Source organism: Tamandua tetradactyla, chromosome 18, assembly GCF_023851605.1.
Source record: "Tamandua tetradactyla isolate mTamTet1 chromosome 18, mTamTet1.pri, whole genome shotgun sequence".
NCBI lineage: Eukaryota > Metazoa > Chordata > Mammalia > Pilosa > Myrmecophagidae > Tamandua > Tamandua tetradactyla.
The window spans coordinates 28,227,362-28,250,566 of NC_135344.1; the positions used below are offsets into that span (position 1 = coordinate 28,227,362).

Below are 23,205 nucleotides of genomic sequence, written 5' to 3' on the forward strand. Positions count from 1 at the left end.
AGTTTTATTATTCCCACAAGGAATCTCAACTCGCGCCGTCTCTCAGAAAAGTCCTCCTCTTACCTCCTCGCCGCCCTTCCTTGAGCCCTTTTCTTCAGGCTGTCAGAGGATGCGGCGCCCCCTCGCAAAACAACAACAACCCTTCCCACCCTAACTCACCGACTAAGGCCCAACAAGAGAGAAAAACGCACACTTCCACAACTCTCCGCCGAAAGCCCGGCTCTTATCACCGGCCGGGAGACGCGACCCAACCTCCCGGGCCGGGACACAGCCCCGCCTCGGGCCGGCTTTCCGCAGCTTTCTCCGCCGTCACAGCCGAGCACTCCGCCCGCGCGCGCTTTCAAACAGACCCAACATGGCGTTGGCTGGCGGTGCGCATGCGTGGCCCCCGGGCGCGGAGGGAGGGAGGGCCACCGCAGGGGAGGGGGGGTGTTGCGGAGAGTTGAAACGCAGCCGTTTTGGGAGTTGTAGTTTCTCCTTCCCCATCCCTCTAGGGTTGGGCGGGTGCTTCTGGATTACGGCTAGTTTGCTGACCCCGTGCCCTCCCCACCTAGACCCGCTCTTCTTGGCCAGTCTGCGCAGATGGCCCGCTGAGCAACCTTGGGCCGGTTCCCGAAGCTGTAGGGGCGAGTGGGTGGGAAGGGGTCTTGGGCACTGGCTACTACAGTTCCTGCTGGCTTAGAGCAACCCCTCAGCCCCAGTCCTTCCAAGTGAACTCGGCCTTCCGCTTTCAGAGCAACCCCGCCCGGGAAACGACAACATCTCAGCGAAAGGAGCACTCCCCACTCAATTCCCTCTCTCCAGTGCCTTCCGCATCCCATCCCTGAGCCCCCATCCTGGGCTTCCAGCCAGCCTCTCAACGCAAAGCATATCCGGGATCGGAGGAGGGAGTTTGGCCGGGAATAGGATTCAACAAACTCCTTGGGGACCTGGATTCCCAAGGAAGAATGGCAGTGACCCAGTACGGATTGGGGACCCAACCCAGTCAGGCAGCCCAGAAAGTAGGAGAGTGTACAAACAGATGTAAAGACCCGCTAACAACACGTGTGAACCTATCTATAAGGCTGGGGCAGGATGTGAGGTGCGAAGAATCCAATTTCAACCAAAGTGGTGTATCAAAAAAAAAAAAAAAATGCCGTCTCAAATTGGTTTATGTTTATTTTCCACTGACCGAATCTGTGAAGATATCCTTGACCTACACTCCATCTGAAAATGATCCAGTTCATCCGAAGTGGTATCACCAGGTAAAACAACTGTAGCCTTGAAATTTGATCTTCTTTTCACTCACCTCTGGCCCAATAACCTTCCTCTTTCTCCTAGCAAATGAAAAGTCCAGAAGCCATACAATTCACTTTAGTGGTTCAATTAAACACATGTTTATAGTGGCACTAAATGTGCGAAGTGCTGGTGATATGAAAATAAATGGCCTGGTTCCCGCAGCCCAGGAGCTACATACAATCTAGTGGTATGTTCAGATAATTTGCTCAATTTCTAGGCAAATCAATACACAGTTGGTTGCTGATAGGAAATAAAAAACTAGGACAAGCTAGCACAAGCCCAGGTAAGGAACCAACTAGGAATGGCTATGTAAAGTCTATATAAAATGTTAATAGCGATGAGCTTAAAAAGTTAGATTTCAGAAGGAGGAGTGTTTGCTTGGTTTGTAAATTAAAAAAAAAAAAAAAGATTTTTATCCACATTCTTCCTGTGTATAAGGAATAATAAGATAATTTCTTAAAAGATACTTTTCATAAACAATATCTTTAAAGCTTTTCAGATTATCTTTTTCTTCTTTCTTGGAGCATTATGGCAAATATTTCCTGCTGAGGATTTAAGTGTAAAGAAAGGACACTGAGAAAATATAAAGGATATTGCCAAATGCCTTAACCCAATTCTTGGATCAAAATAACTCTATTTCCACTGTGTTCCTTCACAGGTTAAGAGAGATGGAGCTCTCCACGAGGATTCAAAGAGTCTCACTAGTTATTAAAATTCTGGACTAGATCTATTGTGAAAGGTAAAGAAACCAGGAGTCTACTTAAGGAAAAAGAGGGTTAATGGTTTACCGAGGCTTTTCAAATATAGAAGATGGCAGCAGCTGTTGTGGCTTACTAGAGAACTAAACAAGAGAAAATAGATTTATGATCAGCTAAACAGCTTTAGGTGAAAAAATAGATGTATGATCACTTAAACAGCTTTAGGTGAGAGCTAAGGAAGAAATGTTCTGATTAGTAATAACTTTAAACTGGTTTATTGAAGTAGCTAAAGAGGTAGCTCTTTGGACAATTTTTTTTTTTAATTGAGGTGAAATTTGTAACATACAGTTAACCTTTTTAAAGTGTACCATTCAGTGATATTTAGTGTATTTAAACTAGTGTTCAACCACCAGCTCTCTTAGCATCAACCTTTTTCATCACTCCATGAATACATAGGTTTAGATTTGTCTATTTTAAGAAAAGAAACTAACCTTCTTGATCACCTATCATAGATCCCACACTACTTTGAGTATTTCACATAAATTAACTCAATCTTAATAACAGTCCCATAAAATAGGTATTAGTATCCCCATTCTATAGATTTAGAAATTGAATTTCAGAGGTTAAGAAACTGACCCAAAATAATACAGCTGGTGTTGAGTGACAAAGACAGGATTTGAATCCCCCTCTATGTTATCGTATCTTTCCACCACACCAACCAACTTTCCCTAACAGAAAAGTGAGTGATAGCTCAAAGGACCAATGAGACCAAGGCTTCCTGAACTCATTCAGAGCAAAACCAATATCTTACTCAACTGTTTTCCCATAGCTACCACAGTATCTAATTCATAGCAAGGGTTCACTTATAATGTTTAACATGAATTGATTTGAAGTTGATCCTCTCTGAGGAGGTTTCATTTAAGCAAAACATCAATGAAGAAGATCAGTCATAGGAACATATTGGGGAAGAATGTTCCAAGCAGAGGGAACAGCAAATACCCTGCTTCAGGTAGGAAGTTGGTTGGTAGTATTTGTGTTATAGGGAGAAGTGGGTGTGATAGGAACTATATGGGCCAGAAGAAGAGAAATAGGAAATGTTTGTAGAGGAAGTCAGGGATCAGATCATGTGATGCCATTACCACTCACTTTGAAAAGAGTACACGATCAGTGTACTTTGGTACTTTACAAGAAAGGAAGCATTATTAAGCTGTTAGAAATAATAATGATTTATGGAATGAATATTATGTGCCAGGGAGTGGGTTAGGACATTTAAGTGCATTATCTCATTTAATCCACACATTAATTCTGCAAGGTAGGTATTCTCCCAGTTTTGCAACTGGACGAAAATGAGGAACTAGAAATATGTAACTTGTTTCAAGCAATCAATAAGTGGCAGAGAAAAGATTTGACCCAAGTCTCTTTAACTCCAAATTCTGTGTCCTTTCCACTATACCACATGTTTTTATTTGTGAGACTATGAATAAGGGTGAAGAGATACATGCATGCATTCAACAAATAATTACTGTTCATTGCTATGTGACAGGCCCAGAGAAATAGAATTACAATGGAATATGGCAATTTAAAATTTATTTTTGTCTGATTACACTCTTACCAATCATTTGTTTTTTTAAACTTTGCAGATAGATGGACTATAAGGCAATTGCCAAGCACACTGCTCAAGAAGTTTTAGGTTACAGTCAAGATACAGCAGGCTGGAAAGTGGTTAAAATTTCAGTAAGAAAACAAGTTATATTTCAAGAGTTTGTTTTTTTAATGAAAAACAGTTCTTTGTAAAGAGATTTTTAAAAATATTTTCTTTTACAAATCAAAAAATGTATCTTTGCTTTTTTTTTCATTTCCATTTTTTCTGTATCTGACAGCTAATTTATTTGTGGATTTTTATTCCCCTTTGAGAAAAAGATAACTGTTTCCAGCAAGCCTTCTAAAAAGTTCAGTGGAAAAATGTGAGTACAGTTTTTCCTATTTACAATCATTATTTTAAAGTCAATGCCCCTTCATTTACTGTAACAAATTATTTTATACCAATCGGGAAGTATGAATTAATTATAAAGGCACTAGACTGAAATGTGATATTAATAAAATAGAGCAAGTATGTACCTTCTATCATTTATTTTCAAACCTGAAGATGAGAAAAACAATCCTTCCAGTGTATAGTTCACTAGGTGAAATAGGACATTCCCCTATTAAGAAGTAATTACTGTAAAAACAAATTGATTAATGTTTTCTAGTTGATAATTATATTTGATCATCTTTACCTTTCCATTAAATGAACCACTAAATAATAAAGTTTATTTATTTTATTTCTGTTGCTGATATATGCAAATTTTTTTCTGTAAACTGCTCTTAAGGACATTTTTTAATATCCTGTTATTTCAAGTACAAGTACACTAAGGAAAATTGTGCTGACATTTTTTTTTACCTTATTTTGGAGAGTTATTCATTTATTACCCATGATGCCTTCAAATCATCATATCTTATTGTGCAGACAAAATTTTATTATTTAATTCGTCTTCTTTTAGAGTCTACTCTTTCTCTTACCTCCCTCATTCCATGCTTCTTGCTCTTTTTGTATCTGACTGAAATTTATGTATCTTATGTAGCAATCCAATTTTTGATGATAGGACAAAGCTAGTACACTTTCTCCCATTCATTTTAACAATTATCAGGGAGATAATCCATACCTTTGTTATCTAAACAATGATTCAGCCCAAAAATCTGTCTCCCCAAGTCTAAGATATTCAAGGATTTTTATGGATTCTAATAAGTAGAGATAAAGTCATTGCAATTTTGATAGTTAGTGTAAGCAGAAAGGAAGGGAGACAGATATCATTTCAATAGCAAGTGTAAGCAGAAACAATTTACAAATGTAAAGGAATGAAACTGGGCTGGAACCAGTTAATGGCTGACTCCAATTCCTCCATTAGCGTTAGAGCATTTGCCCTTATAAATTTCTTAAGCAAAAATGGATAAAGGCACAAGATAAGGGCTTTTACAATCATTCTCAGGGATAGGATTGCTAGATCACAGTTCAGAGATTTCAGATATTTCTTCTCTGTCTATTCTTTTTTTTAATTTATTTTATTTATTAAACATACCAACATACAAACACAAACATTCTTACCATATGATCATTCCATTCTACATATATAATCAGTAATTCACAATATCATCACATAGTCTCTCTGTCTACTCTTAATATACCTGAAAGAAAAAAAGGACAATTTATGTAATAATTCCATAGTCATATTCATCGGTTAAATCCTAACTCCTTGGTTACAGTTTTGAGGCTAAAAGAAAGTTCAAATCAAGGCATCATCAAGGCAATGCTTTCTCCCCAAGACTATGGCATTCTGGGGCTGGCTGCCAGCCATCCTAGCTCCTCTGTCATGTAGCAAGGCACATGGCAGCATCTCTTGGTCTCTCCCTTCTTTTCCATTTTCCGTTGATTTCAGCTTCAGGCTGCTTCTTGTAGCTTTCTCTCATCTATCTGAATTTCATTCTCTTTTAAAGGACTCCAGTAATAGGATTAAAACTCATTCTGATTGATTTGGGTCACATCTTGTACCAGTTTGAAAGGATTATGTGCCCTAAAAAAGCCAGATTGTAATCTTGATCCATTTTGTGATGGCAGCCATTTCTTTTAATCCTTACCCAGTACTGTAGTTTGGAAATTTGAATAGATTATCTCCACAGAGATGTGACATACCCAATTACAGGTATTAACCTTTGATTAGAGGGAGATGTGACTCTACCCATTCCAGGTGGGTCTTGATTCATTTACTAGAATCCTTTAAAAGAGGAGATATTTTGGAAAAAGCTTCAGAGCAGTGAGAACCAAGAGAGCACAGGCAGCCAGAGACCTTTGGAGATAGAGAAGGAAAATGCCCCTGGGAGAGCTTTATGAAACAAGAAGCCTGGAGAGAAAGCTAGCAGATGTCTCGCCATATTGGCCATGTACCTTTCCAGTTAAGAGAGAAACCCTGAACGTCATCAGCCCTCTTGAATCAAGGCATCTTTCCCCAGATGCCTTAGATTGGACATTTCTATAGCCTTGCTTTAATTTGGACATTTCCACAGCTTTAGAACTATAAACTTGCAACTTATAAATTCCCTTTTTTAAAAACCATTCTGTTTCTGGTACATTGCATTCCAGCAGCTAGCAAACTAGAGCACACCTTTACTGAAATAGTCTCATCAAAAGGTCCTACTCACAGTGGCTTCAAAACCACAGTAATGGATTAACTTTAAGAACGTGTTTTTCTGGGGTATATAAAGCTTCAAACCACGACAAGCTTTTACTCAAGTCCCTTACACCTTTAATCCTTTGTTAATGGGTCTGTGTGTGGTTTGGGTTAATGCTTTCAAATCTATCCCCACATCCCACTCTGATTGCAACTGAGCAGGGCAGCCTAGTGCATAAACACAGCCTTCTAGACCCCCGGGATGAGTGTGACCTTACAAGGGCTATTTTGACTGTCTCTACCTAGTTCTTCCCTTAAACTTCTAGGTGGTCTACTGTTGGGTTATTGTTATTACTTTCTTGTGTCTAATAGTCTTTACTTAATTGCTTACCTCTAAGATCTCTGTTGTTTTTGACCATTTCTCCACATTGTTTCTCAAATAAAATCAGTCCTCTCAGGCAGAGTGAAGGACCTGGTAGTCCTTAGGGCTTGTCAGCTTGCCTCCCTCATTATAAGGATGAGGGTAATTGGGTCCCCAGGTTTCACAGATTATTGTGCCTTGGGTCTACCAGTGTAAGCTGAATAGGGGAAGGGAACCTCAGTCTTCTCAGCAACTTCTGGTTGGAATAGAGGTTTAGAACATGAGCTGGGTTGCCCGGATGAGAAAAGTCGTTAGTTACCCCTACTAGGTGAAATCATGGCACTAAACTTGGAGCTGGTGGGGAGAGGAAGCCCTTGTTTCCTTGACTGCCCCCACCAAGAACAAAGCTTCCATACCATGGAGGTAGGGGTGGCTGCGAGCAGGTTATAGCTTAAATGCCACAGACACTTTTCTTACCTAGATTTAGTAGGCTTTCTTGAATAAATGTTTCTCTATTTGCCATATGCGCTTAGGTCAGTTTCCAGAAATTTTTAAATCATTTTATTAAAAAATAATTTTCACCAGTCATATAGTGTGCCACTACAGAGAGGGTAATCTGACTTCTTCACACAGCCACTCTAGAAGTCCTGCCCCTGATTCATTAATACTACATTGGAAATACCAAAAATAAGGTCGCTAAAATTCTATAAGTGTCTTATCATCTTAAAGGTGCTTCCTCAAGTTAACAATGTTTAATATGCAAAAGCAGATATTGTACACTATTTTTATCTTCCATCTCCTTCCTAGTTGCTGTTTTGGCACTACTCGATCACAAAAACCCTAACAGACTTTAAGGTGACTTAGAGAGGTTTAAATTAGCCTATTGACACAAATCCACATTTGCTGAAAGCTTTTCACTGCAGCTTGAAAGCTTCATGAAATGTATGGTGTTCCAGCCTAGCACAACTCTGAGACCAAAGGGCACACTAGACAGAAGAGTGCCCATTATAACTAGTGTCCTGCTGGCAATAGTACTGAGCCCTGTTTCAGGTTCAGGAGTCTCACCATTAAAAGAATGTAGACAAACAAGAGGGCCAGTAGGGATAAGCAGTAAAGTTTATTAAAAGAGAGTACACACTGAAGAGATTAATGTGGACGTGCCCAAGGGAGGGATACACACTAAGTGGGAGTGGGTTAGTTTACTTTATAGGAAAGTTTTACTGGTGGCAGGTTTCCATGGTAACCTTTGAGCACCAGGTATTTTCCTTTTTACAGGTTCTCATAGTGACCCTTGAACAGTAAGGGTTTACATGGTCTGCATTAACCAAGAGTTTACAGGATTAGCATTGTTTCAGGAAGAGAAACCACTGATACTTGTGGCCAGCCCCTCATAAATCCAAAATTTGTCTTTGGGCAAATGCTTAACAATCTTTAAGACTCCAGGCTTTTGTTCTTAAATGAGTCCACTTTTTGGGGGGTGGGGGGGATGCAGAGGTTGCATGGTCCAGGAATCGAACCTGAACCTGGGTCTCCCGCAAGAAAGGCGGGTATTCTAACCACTGAACCACCCATGCACCCAATGAGTCCACTTTTGACCCATGCTTTTACAAGCTTTTATGGTTTGAGGAAGTTTCAGTGATTTCAGGAGGTTTGGGGGCTTTAAGGGATATTTTTGTCCCAAGAAGTTTGCAGCCGACGTATGCAGTTTGTATTAATTCCTTTGGAGCTAGATAAGAAATAAGGGACTTGAAGTTGTTCTGTTTTATCCTGCTTTACCATGAGTTTAATTAGGGGCTTACTGACAGGAGGAAGATCTTCCCCACTGACGGCCAGTTGAGAGATGAAAGTCTGCACTCTGCCCAAACTCAAGAGACGAAAAGATAGAGAAGAGGCCATGCCCAGGAATGACTTATAAAGTTTAACAGCCTTGTCAGATTTGGTTACAACAGAGTTTCAGCAGAGTCTCATGAAATTTGGTTATTAGGGGAGGAGGGTTTTACATTTTTTGACTTTTAACATCTGTCCCTGTCAGGTAGGCAGCTATGTGACTTGCTCTCAAAATAGAAGAAGGGGTAGGGCCCAGGCCCTGGAGCCCTACATATGGTTTATAAAAGGTATATCTTCATGTATACTGATGTGTCAGTTGTTCCAGGTACCAGCTGAAGTATGTCAGAAACTAAGAGAGATGAGAGAGTTGTTAAAACATTTTTAATTTGACCTGAGGGCACTTACAATGAGCATAAAGCTTTATTTTAGAGCTTAGTAAAATATCTAAAGAACTGTTCATCTTGATGATTAATAAGTATGAAAGAGTTCTTAGGTTGAAATATACCAAAATTTATTTCTCTGAGGAGTTTTGAACACAGTAGATATTGAATACTTGATTTGGTGAAAGACTCAATACTTAAGACATTTAGATGTTGTGTATATTTCCAAAGAGGCATGATGTTTACATATTTTTTAAAAGGCTGTAACTCCAATACATCTCTAATTACTGAATTCAGATAAGGTCCTTTTAAACTAGTAGCCTACCTTTGCTTAGATACAGCTTTAATTATATTTTATAATCTTCCAAGAAATAAAATAAATAATTTTATTCATTATATTCAAGTATTAATATACATATACACTATTTCCTATGTGCCAGGAAATGTGCTAGAGGCTAATAATATATTATCATAAACTGTATCCTTATAGGGCTTACAATTTTGGTGATATTCTCAAGGGGAAAAAAACTTCAAAAATAAAATTAATGTTTTATCCTTTCACCCAGCTTTTCTTCTTTATAAGGGAAAAAATACTTATAAAGCAAAGCAGAGTGGGATTACTGCCATAAAAGAATCAACATAGGGGAAATAATAATAGCTAACATTCAGTGAACACTTAGTATATACCACATGCTATCCTTTAAATAAAGTTAACTTAATTGGTCCTCATGAACTGTAGAGGTAGATAATACTATCTCCACTTTACATATGAGAAAACCTTAGGTTGAATAATCTACCTAAGGTCACATAGCTAATAAGACCTGGAGCTGCAATTTGAAAATAGGCAGACTAACTCTCAGTTTTACTCTCTTAACATTTTCACTATATTGCCTGTGTGTATGAGTACTATTAACTATAAAATATCAGGAGAATCAATTAAATATTTGTTAACCACCCAGGTTTAAGGAATCAGGCAAATACAGATGTAAAGTATTATTAGAATTATTATAAGTCAATTCCAATCAATAGAGTTTTTAATAAATTCCTATCTTTTCCGCAGAACTTCTTTCAAATGTCATGTTGGCATTGCAATAGTATATGAGGTAAAATCAGGCCCACACATAAGTGGAGACTTGATATGTGTTTTCCACCCTTCTTGGAGGGTTTGGGTCAAGGTAGCTCAAAGACCAAAAGACATATCAGGCACAAAGTTAGACATGAATTTTAATTAGGACTTACAAACAGAAGAGGATCTTCATAGTGGCAGTCAGCTGTGGAAAATGGAAGTTAGTGCTCCACAAAGAGGCCAGGGGGAGTGCAAGGGCTTTTAAGGTTTAGGACAAGGAGGTAAAAACGGAGTTTCAGCAGGGTCTCATGACACAGTGATTTGGAATTTTCTTATCAACATTGATCAAGGGAGGAGAGTTTTAATGCTTTCTTTACAATACCATCTATACAGTCTTCCACCCCCACCGGTCGCCCCCCCCCCCCCCAGGAGATTTGATGCTTTAATTTCTGTCCCACACTGTAGGCAGCTATGTGCAGTAACTTATTCTCAATGTGGAGGAGGGGCTCAGGCTCTGGGTCTCCACAATCCATTCGCAAACAGTGGACTATGTTGCCCATAGGACAGACATAGCAATTATATTCCACAATAGTAAGAGACAACAGTACACTAGGAGACCCCACACACAGAGATAACAACCTCACAAAGAGATGCCACCATGGCCAATAAAGGGAATTAAAGGATTTCTCAATTACTAGGAGTATGGAGTAAAGAGTTATATAAGGTAGCAGGGACAGAGGGCTGTCCCCATCTAGAACATCCCATAAATGAGAAGATTCTTTTTCAAATTTTCTGATGCATTGAATTCTACCAGGCTAGCAGGGTATTCCACACAGACGAGTTTGCAATCATCACTGTCTAAGGCAGGTCGGTAGTACCTGAAGATGGCGAATCTGTGCAAACCCAACAATGGGTTTGATTTTGGCCATGGGTTACCACTGAAACTGTAGCAAGATGTTTGCTAATGCACTATAGGTGAAAAAGATGTTTATGGGGAACAATAAGGGATAATTCCTGTTGATTTAACAATATACATGCTAGAGTTCTGTGCCAGTTTGAAGCTGTTGTGTACCCCAGAAAAGCCATGTCCTTTTTCCTAATCCAGTCTTGTAGGGGCAGCCATGTTTCCTTTAATCCTAATTTAATATTGTGGGTGGAAACTTTGATCTGATTGTTTCCATGGAAATGTGACACACCCAATTGTGGGTGTGAACTTTTGGTTAGATGGAGATGTGACTTCACCCATTCAAGGTGAATCTTAATTAGTTTACTGGAGTCCTTTAAAAGAGGGACCATTTTGGAGAAAGCTCAGAGCAGACCAAGATGCAGACATTTGGAGATGCTTGGAATGCCAGCAGATGCCTAAATATGGAAGTTTGGAGATACAGAGCCCAACAGATATTGCTATGGGCCTTCCCATTAAATACCAAGCAAGCCAGAATGCAAAGTTGTACCCCAGAAGAGCTAAGTGAAAGCCCATAGATGCTTAGAGAGGAAACCACTGGCATCGGAAGCTGGAAGCATCAGAACCAAGAACAAGGACCAGCAGATGCCAGCCATGTGCCTTCCCATGTGATACCAGCCTTTCTTGAGTCAAGTTAACTTTCTCTGAATGCCTTAGTTTGGACATTTTTATGGCCTTAGAATTGTAACCTTCTGTAACTTAATAAATTCCTTTTTAAAAGCCATTCCATTTTGGGGTATATTGCATTCTGGCAGCATTTAGCAAAGTAAAACAAGCTCCGCTGGTTGACAACAAGGTACCAGGCAAAGGAGTATTATGGGGAGGTTTTAAATACTAGATATTCTCCCCCTGCAAATTTTGAGTCTTCCACCATGACATTAATCGTTAGTATAGACATAAGAAAGGTCCATATAGCTATACATAAGATTCCCATGGGAATAGGAGGCCCCAGATTGGTGATAAAAAAATTTAACAGGCATTTTTTTGCATCAGATTACAATAGTTTGGGTGACTCCTATTCCCCATGGGTTTAAGATTCCAACCAGCATGGCTGCACAGACCAGCAGTAGGGCCAAAGGACCTCATTTTCCCCCATTTGTATATTCTAAGGTATAGGCAACAACAAATTATTATCATTCCCCTTTTAGGCTGTAAAGCAGGTGGCCCTTTAATTTATATTCTCAGAGCCTGCATTTGCCCTGCTGTTTGCATTTCCTAGAAGCTGGGGCCACAGCCTGCAGCTTTGCATTCAAAAAGACATTACATGCAGCACACAACTGCTTTTCCAGGGGGGCTGTGTCTCAGTTCTGTCCCTAATTGTGACCAAAGACCAAGGGACATTCATTTAGAGTGTTGCCTCTGTCACAGACCCCACACAAAGCCAGTTTCAGTGCTGGCAAATCTAATATACAGGGCAGGTATGGATTTACATACCCCCCAGTTCTTGTATCTGTGCTGTTGTCCTATTTGCTTTTTCAAAAGCAGCCTGCTGGAGGTCCTTCCATTTCCAAGTACGACCTTATCTAATTAGCAATATACAAAAGTTTTAACATTTGGGTTAAGTGAGGAAAAAAAGTTTCCAATTCCCCAGTAACCCCAAGAAAGCCATTAGTTGTTTTGGTGTATGCAGCATAGGAAACATTTTACCTTATTGATTACTGCAGAAAGAATAATTTTTGTCTTACCCAACCATACAACATTTAAAAAGATGAGAGAACAGCTAAGAAATTGCAGTTTGTCATAATTAATTGATCATTCTCAACTCTCAAGGTGAGATAACAATGAGCCTGAGGCATCTTAAGTTCTGAAAGAGAGTTACTGGTTAACATGCCAACATTAATATAATGAAATAGACTCTTCCAGTGAGCCAGATCCTTGGCCATTTGGCTGTGGCAGAATGGCCAGGCTATGTAAATAACCTTGTGCTAGCACAGTGAAAGTCCTTTGTTCTTTTTCCCAGGTGAAGGCAAAAGCAGGTTGCTTAGTATTATGTAAGAGAATACTAAAGAAAACATTAGTTGAATTTAAAACAAAATGATGACATAGTTGAGGGCTAATTCCTCATAGTAAAGAGGCAGTCTTTAGAACCACTGCATACAAAGGTGGTATTACTTTATCTTTTGTTTCCCATTCATGTAATTCAGCGGTGGTATAGTCCTAGGTGGCAACTAAGATCTTTTGGCTAGGAGGGGGTGCTGGGGTATCTGGAGTGGCGATGGCACCCTCAATGTCACTCACCCCCACTGAGGGGTGAGGAAGCTGAATATGTTCTGACAACTTCTGGACCAGAGGGTGAACTAAGCTTCCTTTCCTCATTTTCAATATCCCAATCAGATATTGGGGCTCATCACCATCTAAAGAGAAATCAACAAGATCCCATATTTTAGGGTCCCAGTCAAGATATGCCTCACTTGCCCCTTGGACATTCTACACCCTCTTACTCTAGCATACCAGCATGCCAACATTTCTAAATTCTTACCTACATAGCATAGCCTCTCTTTCAATGCATCCTTCAAATATGTTTGGACTATACGCAAGTCCCTTTCTAACTTAAGTTCTTTCAGGTTGTAAGCCACAGCTTTAGCAGCCAGAGCCTCTTCTGTGGCTGAACACACTGCTCCTAACAGGAGCCATGCAAGAGCCATGGCGGCCTGACAGCTCTCCTTTTTCTTATGAAACCTCAACTATTCTGCATCCTGGTAAAGGAGTACTAACATTAGGAGGGTAGCCACCCCTCCCCACATAGATGCAAGAGGCCAACTTTGGATATCCCCCATTGATTCTCCCTTCCCAAGACTTATGCCTGCTACAGCCAGCAGCTATTTGGGCTCCTGGCTGGCTCACCAATTGTTCCAAGCCAGTTTTCGGAGGGCTCGGGTCTGAGTAGCCCAAAGACCAAAGGACACATCACGCATGGAGTTAGACATGAATTTTAATTAGGACTTATAAACAAGAGAGGATCTTCATGGTGAGGGCCAATGGTGGAAAATGGAAGTTAATGCTCTGCAAAGGAGGCAGGGGACTGCGAGGTCTTTTAGGGTTTAGGACAAGCGTGTGAGAACAGAGTTTCAGCAGGGTCTCATGACACAGGGGGTTGGAGTTTTCTTATCAACAGTGAGCAAGAGAGGGGAGTTTTAATGCTTTGTTTACGCTACCATCTACACATTCTTCCACCCCTACCGATCCCCCTGAGTAGATTTGATGCTTTAATTTCTATCTTGGTCATTGTAGGTGGCTAAGTGCAATAACCTATTCTCAGTAAAGAAGAGGGGCTTGGACCCTGGGCCTCTGCAATGTGATAGAAGGAACATTACAAAACAATGGCAGAATAATCAACTGTTCAATAAACTGTACTGATATAATTTTTATTCATATGTTAAAAGAATAATTTATACCCAACTCAAACTCATACCATATGCAAATGTCCATTCCAGGTAGATTAAAGCCTAAATGTGAAATACAAAACTATAAAATTTTAGAATAATATGTAGGCAAGTATCTTAATGATCTTGGAGTCGGGAAGGATTTATATGAACACATCTTTAAAAGAAAGTATTGAATGAAAGAAACAAAATTCATAAAATATGTATGGTATACTATTTACATAAAGTTAAAAACTGGACCTTCTTTACTAAGATAGAAAAAACAAACAAACAAACAAAACATCTAATGCCTAAAAGTCCTCTGTTTCAATATATTCCATCTAATATTGTCACTAATATTAATATTTGTCACTAATAACTCTAAAAGGGCTTGGGCAAATCTTCCAAAAATATCTTCAATAAAGTGCTCCTCTTCTCACCTTCGTATTCTTGTGCCTTCTATCTCTTCAACATTTATCATAATCTAATAATTGTATAAATCAGGTTCTCCACTAGACTGAAGCTACACTAAAATAGAAAATCTTTTCTCCTTAGGAGACCATTTACAATAAATACTCAGTTAATGTTTGATCACTTAATCAATGAAAGATTAGGTTAGTAATCAATAAATACAAGATGAATAGCTGCTTTTTAAAAAGCACCTAATTGGATATTAGTTAGAAATACCAAAAGTTTAAAAACTCTTTGTCCTTAAGCTTTTGCAATATAATTAGACAGAATAGATTAATTAAAGCAACCCATGGAATATATGCAAACCTCATACCATAGTTTTATACTTCAATCTTAACTGTTTCATGTCTGAATTCTCTAGATTGTAAGTTGCTTTTTTGCAGTACCTGTTAATATCAGAAGTTTTCTTACTGCCTTACACAGTGCTTAATTATAAACATTTAAAAATTCTGTATATCTGAAAGAAGGAAGCCTTATATACTAAGGAAATTTGAAAATATCTTTTAGAGAAAAATAGGAAACAACTGAGTTTCTAAAGAAAATGAACATACAAATGTTTTAATGAATTCCATAATTGTTTACCAAATCATGAAAGCAAAGGTTCAGAGGAATATGGTTTTATATCACTTTCTCTAGAAATTTTAACTTTTTAGAGGTTAAAAGTTTGATTTGATTTTAGTAAAGCCTGTCCCCTTGGTTTGAAAAGAATGATTCATAGGGAAGACAGAGTATAGCCAATATTGTTTAGACTTTCAACAACCTTCTGTTAAATAATGGGTGTTAATCCAGTTTTCTCACACTATCTTAATTTTGTTGATAATTAACCAAATCCATGCAAATGTTTGTTACTTGCCCAAGTTGGTAATCATAAACTAAAATTTAGACTAATTCAAGACAATACTAATTCATCCAAATCAGGGTTGGCAAACTATCTGGCCCTCTAACAAAAAAATTGTGCCTACCCCTACTATAGACCATTTTACATCCTTAAGTTAGAATTTGGGACCATAAAATATTGCACAGCCATCCAAATTTCTCATTGATTACTGTTGGCTTATGATAAATATCACAGGTATAAGTTGATTAGAAAGATTTTAGAATGATTCTAAATAAAATGAAAGCATTCCTTTTAAATTTTTAAAAACACAACAAAAGAAACATTATGTATCAACACAATTTGTAGAAAAATTAATTTTGAAATAATGTATATTAATTATTATCATATATACTTAAATAAACCTGGCCTGTTCCCATTGAAAATCATTGTATTGAATTGCTGATATTACCTTCAGGTTTTCTTTACTATTATTTGCTAAATTAGCCCACTTTTATATTTGATAACACTACATTTTCAATTTACACTAAACTCAAATTGGAAATTTTCTTCATTTATTAACCATAGATATCGTGTTGAAGCAATAATTCCAGAATCATCATGCAAAGTATCTGACTTCCTTTACCGACTTGATAACAGGCTTACATGGGATAAAGAATTGAAAGCATGCAACATGGTACACAGGATTGATTCGGTAATTTGTTTTTTAATATTGACTTTTTACACTATTAATATATTTTTAGTTCTATGATTTAGCAATTTGAGTTTATTAAAGCAATGTTATGTAGACATTTAGCATTTTCTCAATTCAGAGTGATTTGAAATCTTCATAAAGGCTTTAAACCCCCTCTTTATTGGCCAACTGTTTAATTCCAGTTAACTTTGTTCTACTTGTAAATATCACATTCTGCATCTCACACATCAGTTCTCTTGCAGATAGATGTGTGTATGCCTTTGGTTGCGAGGAAACTAAACACATGGACTCATCTCCTCAGTTGGGTTAAAAAGTAAGAATAAGTATGCCTGGTTGATTTGAAGTCAGTAGACTTGGTCATATTAAACTCAATAACAGGTCAGTGAAGACGCACTAGTGGAATTTAAGATCAGAAAATAGTTTTTTAAAAAATAAAGGGAAACGTGTGAAATAACAATACAGATTTTTGAAGTTATAGAAACGCTTTCAAAATCTGTTAAGCAGAGATGAAGAGAGAGAGAAGAAAAAGAGGGAGAAAAGAAAAATAGAGGTAATCAGAATAGAAGTTGAAGATAAGGAGAAAGGAAAAGGGATTACGAGAGGCAAAAAAGGGCCTCTATACATACTTTCCCAGACAAATGTTTACATTCCTTTAACCAACTAATTCATCCCACAATTATTTTGGTTATATATCTAGAATTGTTGGATCATGTAATAATAATATAGTTAACCTTATAAGGAACCACCAAACTGTCTTCCATACCTCTTTACATTCCACCAATAATGAATGAGTATTCATAATTACCCACATTCTCTCCAGCACTTGTAATTTCCTTTTTTTTTTAAAGAGTAGCTATTCTAATGAGTGTGAAATACTATCTCACTGTGGTTTTGATTTGCATTTTCCTAATGCCTAGTGATGTTGAGCATATTTTCATTTGTTTTTTTTGGGGGTGGGGGGGGCGTGGATGGAGCATGGTCTGGGAATTGAACCTGGGTCTCCTGCTTGGAAAGTGAGCATCCTACCACTGAACCACCCATGCACCCTTTCACGTGCTTTTTGACCATTTGTGTATCTTCTTTGGAGAACTGCCTATACCAGGCTTTTGCCTCTTTTTAAATTGGTTTGTTCATCTTTTTATTGTTCAGATGTAGCATTTCCCTAACATATTCTGTATATTAAAACCTTATCAGATATATGGTTTCCAAATATTTTCTCCCTTTTTGTAGGCTGTTTTTTCACTTTCATGATGAAGTCCTTTGATGCACAAAAACTTTTATATTTGGCAATGTCCCATTTATCTATTTTCTTCTTTTGTTGCCTTTGCTTTGCATGTAAAGTCTAATAAATCTATGCTTAATACAAGATCCTGAAGATGCTTCCCTATATTTAATTCTAAGAATTTTAAATCTTATATTTATGTCTTTGATCCATTTTGAGTTGATTTTTGTATATAGTATGAGGGTAGGGGTCTGCCTTCACTCTTTTGCATATAGACATACAGTTTTCCCAGCACCATTTTTTGAAGAAACTCTTCTTACCTGATCGAGCAGACTTGAAATCCTTGTAAAAAATCAGTTGGCCGTAAATATGAGGTTTAACTTCTGAACTCTCAGTTCAAATCCATTGCTCTATATGTATGTCCTTATGCCAGTACCATGCTGTTTCGATTACTATGGCTTTGCACTAAGTTTTAACAAAGTGTGAATCCTCCAACTTTGTTCTTTTTTAAGATGGCTTTGGTTATTCTGGCCCCTGGCCCTTCCATGTATAAATTTGATGATTGGCTTTTCCATTTCTGCAGAGAAGGCATTTGGAATTTTGTTGAATCTGTAAACTGCTTTGGATAGAAATGATATCTTAACAATATTTCATCTTTCAATCATTGAATGCACAATGTCCTCCCATTTATTTAGGTCTTCTTTGATTTCTTTCAGTAATGTATTCTAATAACCCATGTATAGATCCTTTACATTCATATTAGATTTATTCCTAGATATTCAATTCTTTTAGTTGCTGTAGTAAATGGATTTTTTTCTTGATTCCTTTTTTCAGATTGTTCATTATGTATAGAAACACTACTGACTTTGTGTCTCAATCTTGTACCATGCCACATTGCTGAATTTTTGTTTATTATTTCTAGTAGCTTTCTTGTCTATTTTTAAGGATTTTCTGTATATAGGCTTATGCCATCCAGAAATAGGGAAACTTTACATCCTCCTTTCTAATTTGGATATCTTTTATTTATTTCTCTTGCCCAGTTGCTCTGGTAGACTTCCAGTATAATATTGAATAACAGTGATGATGGTAAACATCTTTGTCTTGTTCCTGATCTTAGAGATAAAGCTTTCAGTCTTTCCCCATTGACTATGATGTTAGCTGTGTGTTTTCCACACATACCCTTATCATGTTGAGGAAGTTTCTTTCTATTCCTAGTTTTCTAAGTGTTTTTTTTTTCAAGAATGGTGCTGGATTTTGTCAAATGCCTTTTCTGCATCAATTAAGATGATCGTGTATTTTCTTTCCTTTATTCTGTTAACGTGGTATATTAATTGATTTTATTGTTGAAAAACCCTTGCATACCTGGGATAAATCCCCCTTGATCATGGTGTCTAATTCTTTTAATGTACTGTTGGAAGTGGTATGCTAGCATTTTGTTGAAGATTTTATATCTATATTCATAAGAGATATTGGTCTGTAATTTTGTTTTCTTGTGATATCTTTATTTGGCTTTGGTATGAGGATGATTTGGGCCTCATAGAATTTCAATTTTTTGGTAGAGTTTGAACAGGATTAGTGTCATTTCTTCTTGAAATATTTGGTAAAATTCCTCTCTGAAGCCATCTGGTCCTGGGCTTTTTTTGTTGTTGGGAATTTCTGATTTATGATTCAATCTTTTTATTTATAAATAGTCCACTGAGATCTTCTAATTCTTCTTGAGTTAGGGCAGGGAGTTTGCATGTTTGTAGGAATTTATCCATTTCATCCAGATCATCTCATTTGTTGGTGTATAGTTATTCAAATTATCCCCTTATAGTGCTTTTTTACTTCTGTGGAGTCAGTGGTAATGTTCCCATTTTCATTTCTGATTTCAGTTATTTGTATCCTCTCTCGATTTTTTGTCACTCTAGCTTAAGGTTTGCAATTTTATTGATCATTTCAAAGAACCAACTTTTGATTTTGTAGATTCTATTGTTTTGTATTCTCTATTTTGTTTATCTCTGCTCTGATCATTGTTATTTCCTTCCTTCTCCTTGCTTTGAGTTTAGTTTGTTCTCTTTTTCTGTATCCTCCAATTTTGAGGTTAGGTTTCTGACCTTTCTTCTTCTTAAATAAAAACATTTAGAGCTATAAGTTTCCCTCTCAGCACTGCCTTTACTGCATTCCATAAGTTTTGGTATTTGTGTTTTTATTTTTATTCACCTCAAGATAATTTCCTAATTTCCCTTCTGATCTCTTATTTGATCTATTGGTGTTTAAGAGTGCATTGTTTAATTATCACGTATTTGTAAATTTTCCTGTTCTCCCTCTGTTATTGATTTCTATTTTCATTCCATTGTAGTTAGGTAAGATGCATTGTGTCATTTCAATATTTTTTAATTTATTGAGACTTGTTTGTGACATAACATATGGTTCATCTTATAGAATGATCCATATGTACTATAGAAGAAATATGTATTCTGCTACTGTTGGCTGAAGTGTTCTCTCCATATCTATCTATTAGGTCTACCTGGTGTAGAATTTTATTCAAGTTTTCCATTTCCTTATTCATCTTCTGCCTAGATGTTCTATCCATTTTTTAATGTGATGTATTGAAAATTCCTACTATTAATAAAGAACTATCTAATTTTCCCCTCAAATCTGTCAATATTTGTTTCATTTATGTTGGGCCTTGGCCATTAGATGTATGTATATTTATAATTCTCATGTCTTCTTGTTGAATTGACCTCTTTCAATATGTAATGTTTTCCTTTATGCCTCATAACAATTTTTTTACTGAAGTCTATTTTATCTGATGTTAGTATAGCCACCTCAGCGACCTCAGCTCTCTTTTGGTTACTCCTTACATGGTATGTTTTTCCCAACCTTTCACTTTCAAATTACTTTACTCTTTGAATTTCAGGTGAGTTTCTTGTAAACATGATATTGTTGGGTCATGCTTTTTCATCAATTTACCAGTCTCTGTTTTTTGACTGGAGAGTTTAATCCACTTACATTTAAAATAACTACTAATAATACAGGACTTTTTTCTGCCATTTTGCCATTTGATCTCTGTAAGTCTTACACCATTTTTTACCCTCAGTTCTTCCATTAATGTGTACTTTCATATTTATTTATCGGGGTGTTTTTGGTTGTTTTTATTTTTTCGATTGTACCATTTTGAGTCCCTTCCCATTTCTTTCTGAATATATTTTTCATGTATTTTCTTTATGTTTACCATAGGGTTAAATTTTAATATCCTAAATCTATAATAATCATATTTTATTTGATACCAATTTATCTTCAGTAGCATATATATACATTGTTCTTATACCCATCCATTCCCCACCCCCACCATTTTTTGCTATTTATTACAAAATCTCCTGTACAGTGTATGTTCAAAACCATAAATGCATGTGTAGGAAGTAAGAAGTGGCTTTAAATATCAAAAAATGAAATACAATAAAACTGGCATTTTAATTACCTATATGGTTATCTTTACTGAAGGTCTTCATTTCTTTATGCCACTTTGATCCACTATCTAGTGTCCTATCCTTTCAGTCTGAAGAATTCCTTTTAGCATTGCTTGTAGGGCAGGTCTAGTGATAATGAAATCCTTCAGCTTTTGTTTATCTAGGATGTCTTAGTCTCTCCCTAATTTTGAAAGAAAGTCTTGCCAAATATAAAATTCTTGCTTGGTAATTGTTTTCTTCCCTAATTTAAATATTTCATAACACTGCTTTCTTACCTCCATGGTTTCTGATGAGAAATCGGGACTTAATTTTACTGGGATTCCCTTGTGTGTAATACTTTGCTTTTCTCTTGCAGCTTTCAGAACTCTCCGCTTGTTTTTGGTTTTGGTCAATTTGATTATTATGTGTCTACATGTGGTTCTCTTGGGGCTTATCCTATTTAGGGTTCAATGGAATTTTTTTTAAATATATTTTTATTGATAAATCTTATCATGCAAACATTCCATACATAGTGTACAATCAGTGGCTCACAGTATCATCACAGAGTTGTGTATTCATCACCATGATCAGTTTTAGAACATTTGCATCACTCCAGAAAAAGAAATAAAAAGAAAAAGGGAAAAAACTCATACATACCTTACCTTACAAAAATTCAGTGAATGGTGCTTCAATAACAGGATATTCGCATGGAAAAATAATGAATGTGACCCCACCATACAGCATACAAAACAAAGAAAAAGTGTAGCAAGAAGAGGGGAAAGTAAATGCAAAGGCCTTAAGGCTAGAGAGAGATGACAATTTTTAGTGAATATAAAAACAAGGTCTGTGGGGTTTGAGCATAAAGAATAAGGAGGAAAAAATTAATAAATACCAAAAATTCAAGTAAGGGAAGAATGGTAAAGAAGTACAATTGAGGAGCTTTAGCTGAGGTCAGATTCTGTGACAGCCTTATAGGTCATTAGGAGAAATTTTATTCTTAGTTTAGTGGGAAACCACTGGAGGCTTTTCAGCAAGGAAATGACTGATTTGATTTACAATTCAAGAGATAGCTGCTGAATGGAGAATGGATTGAAAGAGGGCAAGAGTGAAGTCAGCAAGACCAGTTAGCTATCACAATAGTACAAATAAGAAATAATGTTGGCTTGTGTTAAAGTGTTAGCAGCAGGAGGGAGATGAATCAGAGGATTCAAAGATACATTTTAGAGGTAGGGTCAAAATGGAAGGATAGGGAAGAATCAAAGATGAGTCTTCTAAAACTGGATTTTAGGGATGGTTGCAGAACTAAATGCATTTACTTTAGTAAACTCATTGAATATATACTTAAAATGGATGACTTTAGGACATGTAAATAGTAGCTTAGTAAAACGGATATTTTTAAATGAGTTCTAGGTTTTTTATTATTAATAACTTTATTAGTTAATATGAATGATGGGGTGAAACAAACTTTTATAATTTTTACAACTAAATTTGTAAAATTGCAAACCACTGGGTCTTTGGGTCTTTGAGACTCCAAGCCTCATTCCACACAAACAAAAATAAATACTCCACACATCTGCCATAATCTTGTCATTTACTTAGAACTCTTCCTTTTATTAAAATGATTTTTAAATTTGGGAGGGAAGAGAGGTTGTAGAAAAGCCCAGGATGGTAGATCTGTTTCATCTTGTACAGCAATCCTGAAATTCCTAGTCACTATACACATGTCCATAATCCCTTTGGGATTTGAAACTTCTGTTTGAGAAACATTGTCCTTCACAAACTAAAAACCCAAACTTATGGACTGTTTCTTTCATGATTATACAATATTAATCATACAACTCTGTTAGCACTTCAAATATTTCTGCTGTTGCTGCAAATCAGTTGTAATAATGGAAAGAATAATGAACTTGGAGGTTTTTTTTTAACTTGAAACAAACAAACCAAAAATAAATTTGAAACACACAAACAAAAAACACTTGAAAACAAACTTAGAGAGATTACATGACTTACCCAAGGTTACCATAGTCAATAGGTGGTAGAACCAGGTCTTGTACCTGGTTTCCTGATTCCATATTTTATTCCCTTTCCAATATACTACTGTTATTTCTGAATAGCATTATACTGTAAGAAGAATTTATTTAACTCCCTATCAATGTTTCTAGTATTCCTCTCCAGGAGTGCTAAATCAGTGCGTTTTCTAGAATTTATTACCTAGCTAGTGTGGAATAGTAGAAATAGTACTGTCTAGGGAATCAGGAGACTGAGTTCTAGTTCTGCACTTTTCTCTAGCTGTGCATATGATTTTATCTATTAGACATCAGTTTCTTCATTTAAAATTAAAAGAGCAGATCATCTCTAGATTCCTTCCTGAGTTCTCTACATTCTTACTATACACCTAACACTTCTTTAATACA

At 36.8% G+C, this 23,205-nt stretch overlaps 2 protein-coding genes across 15 annotated transcripts in view; one reads left to right on the top strand and one right to left on the bottom strand.

Annotated features, from left to right (window-relative positions):
* The window catches only part of C18H18orf54 (chromosome 18 C18orf54 homolog), a 269,814-nt gene extending 269,457 nt beyond the window's left edge, over nt 1-357 (bottom strand). For 10 of the 12 annotated variants that reach the window (XR_013165115.1, XR_013165120.1, XR_013165116.1 and 7 more), the window contains exon 1: nt 160-357. The gene's annotated coding sequence lies outside the window, so the exon portion shown is untranslated. The other 2 variants (XR_013165117.1, XR_013165118.1) reach the window with 2 other exon arrangements.
* STARD6 (StAR related lipid transfer domain containing 6) overlaps nt 1-23,205 on the top strand; it is a 31,848-nt gene that overhangs the window by 1,189 nt on the left and 7,454 nt on the right. Inside the window, exons 1-6 of one of the 3 annotated variants that reach the window (XM_077135440.1) lie at nt 235-371; nt 1,185-1,244; nt 1,937-2,017; nt 3,617-3,710; nt 3,891-3,940; nt 16,012-16,138. In XM_077135440.1, coding sequence (XP_076991555.1) covers nt 3,621-3,710; nt 3,891-3,940; nt 16,012-16,138 — 267 coding nt within the window. In that variant the 5' untranslated portion in view covers nt 235-371; nt 1,185-1,244; nt 1,937-2,017; nt 3,617-3,620. The other 2 variants (XM_077135441.1, XM_077135443.1) reach the window with 2 other exon arrangements.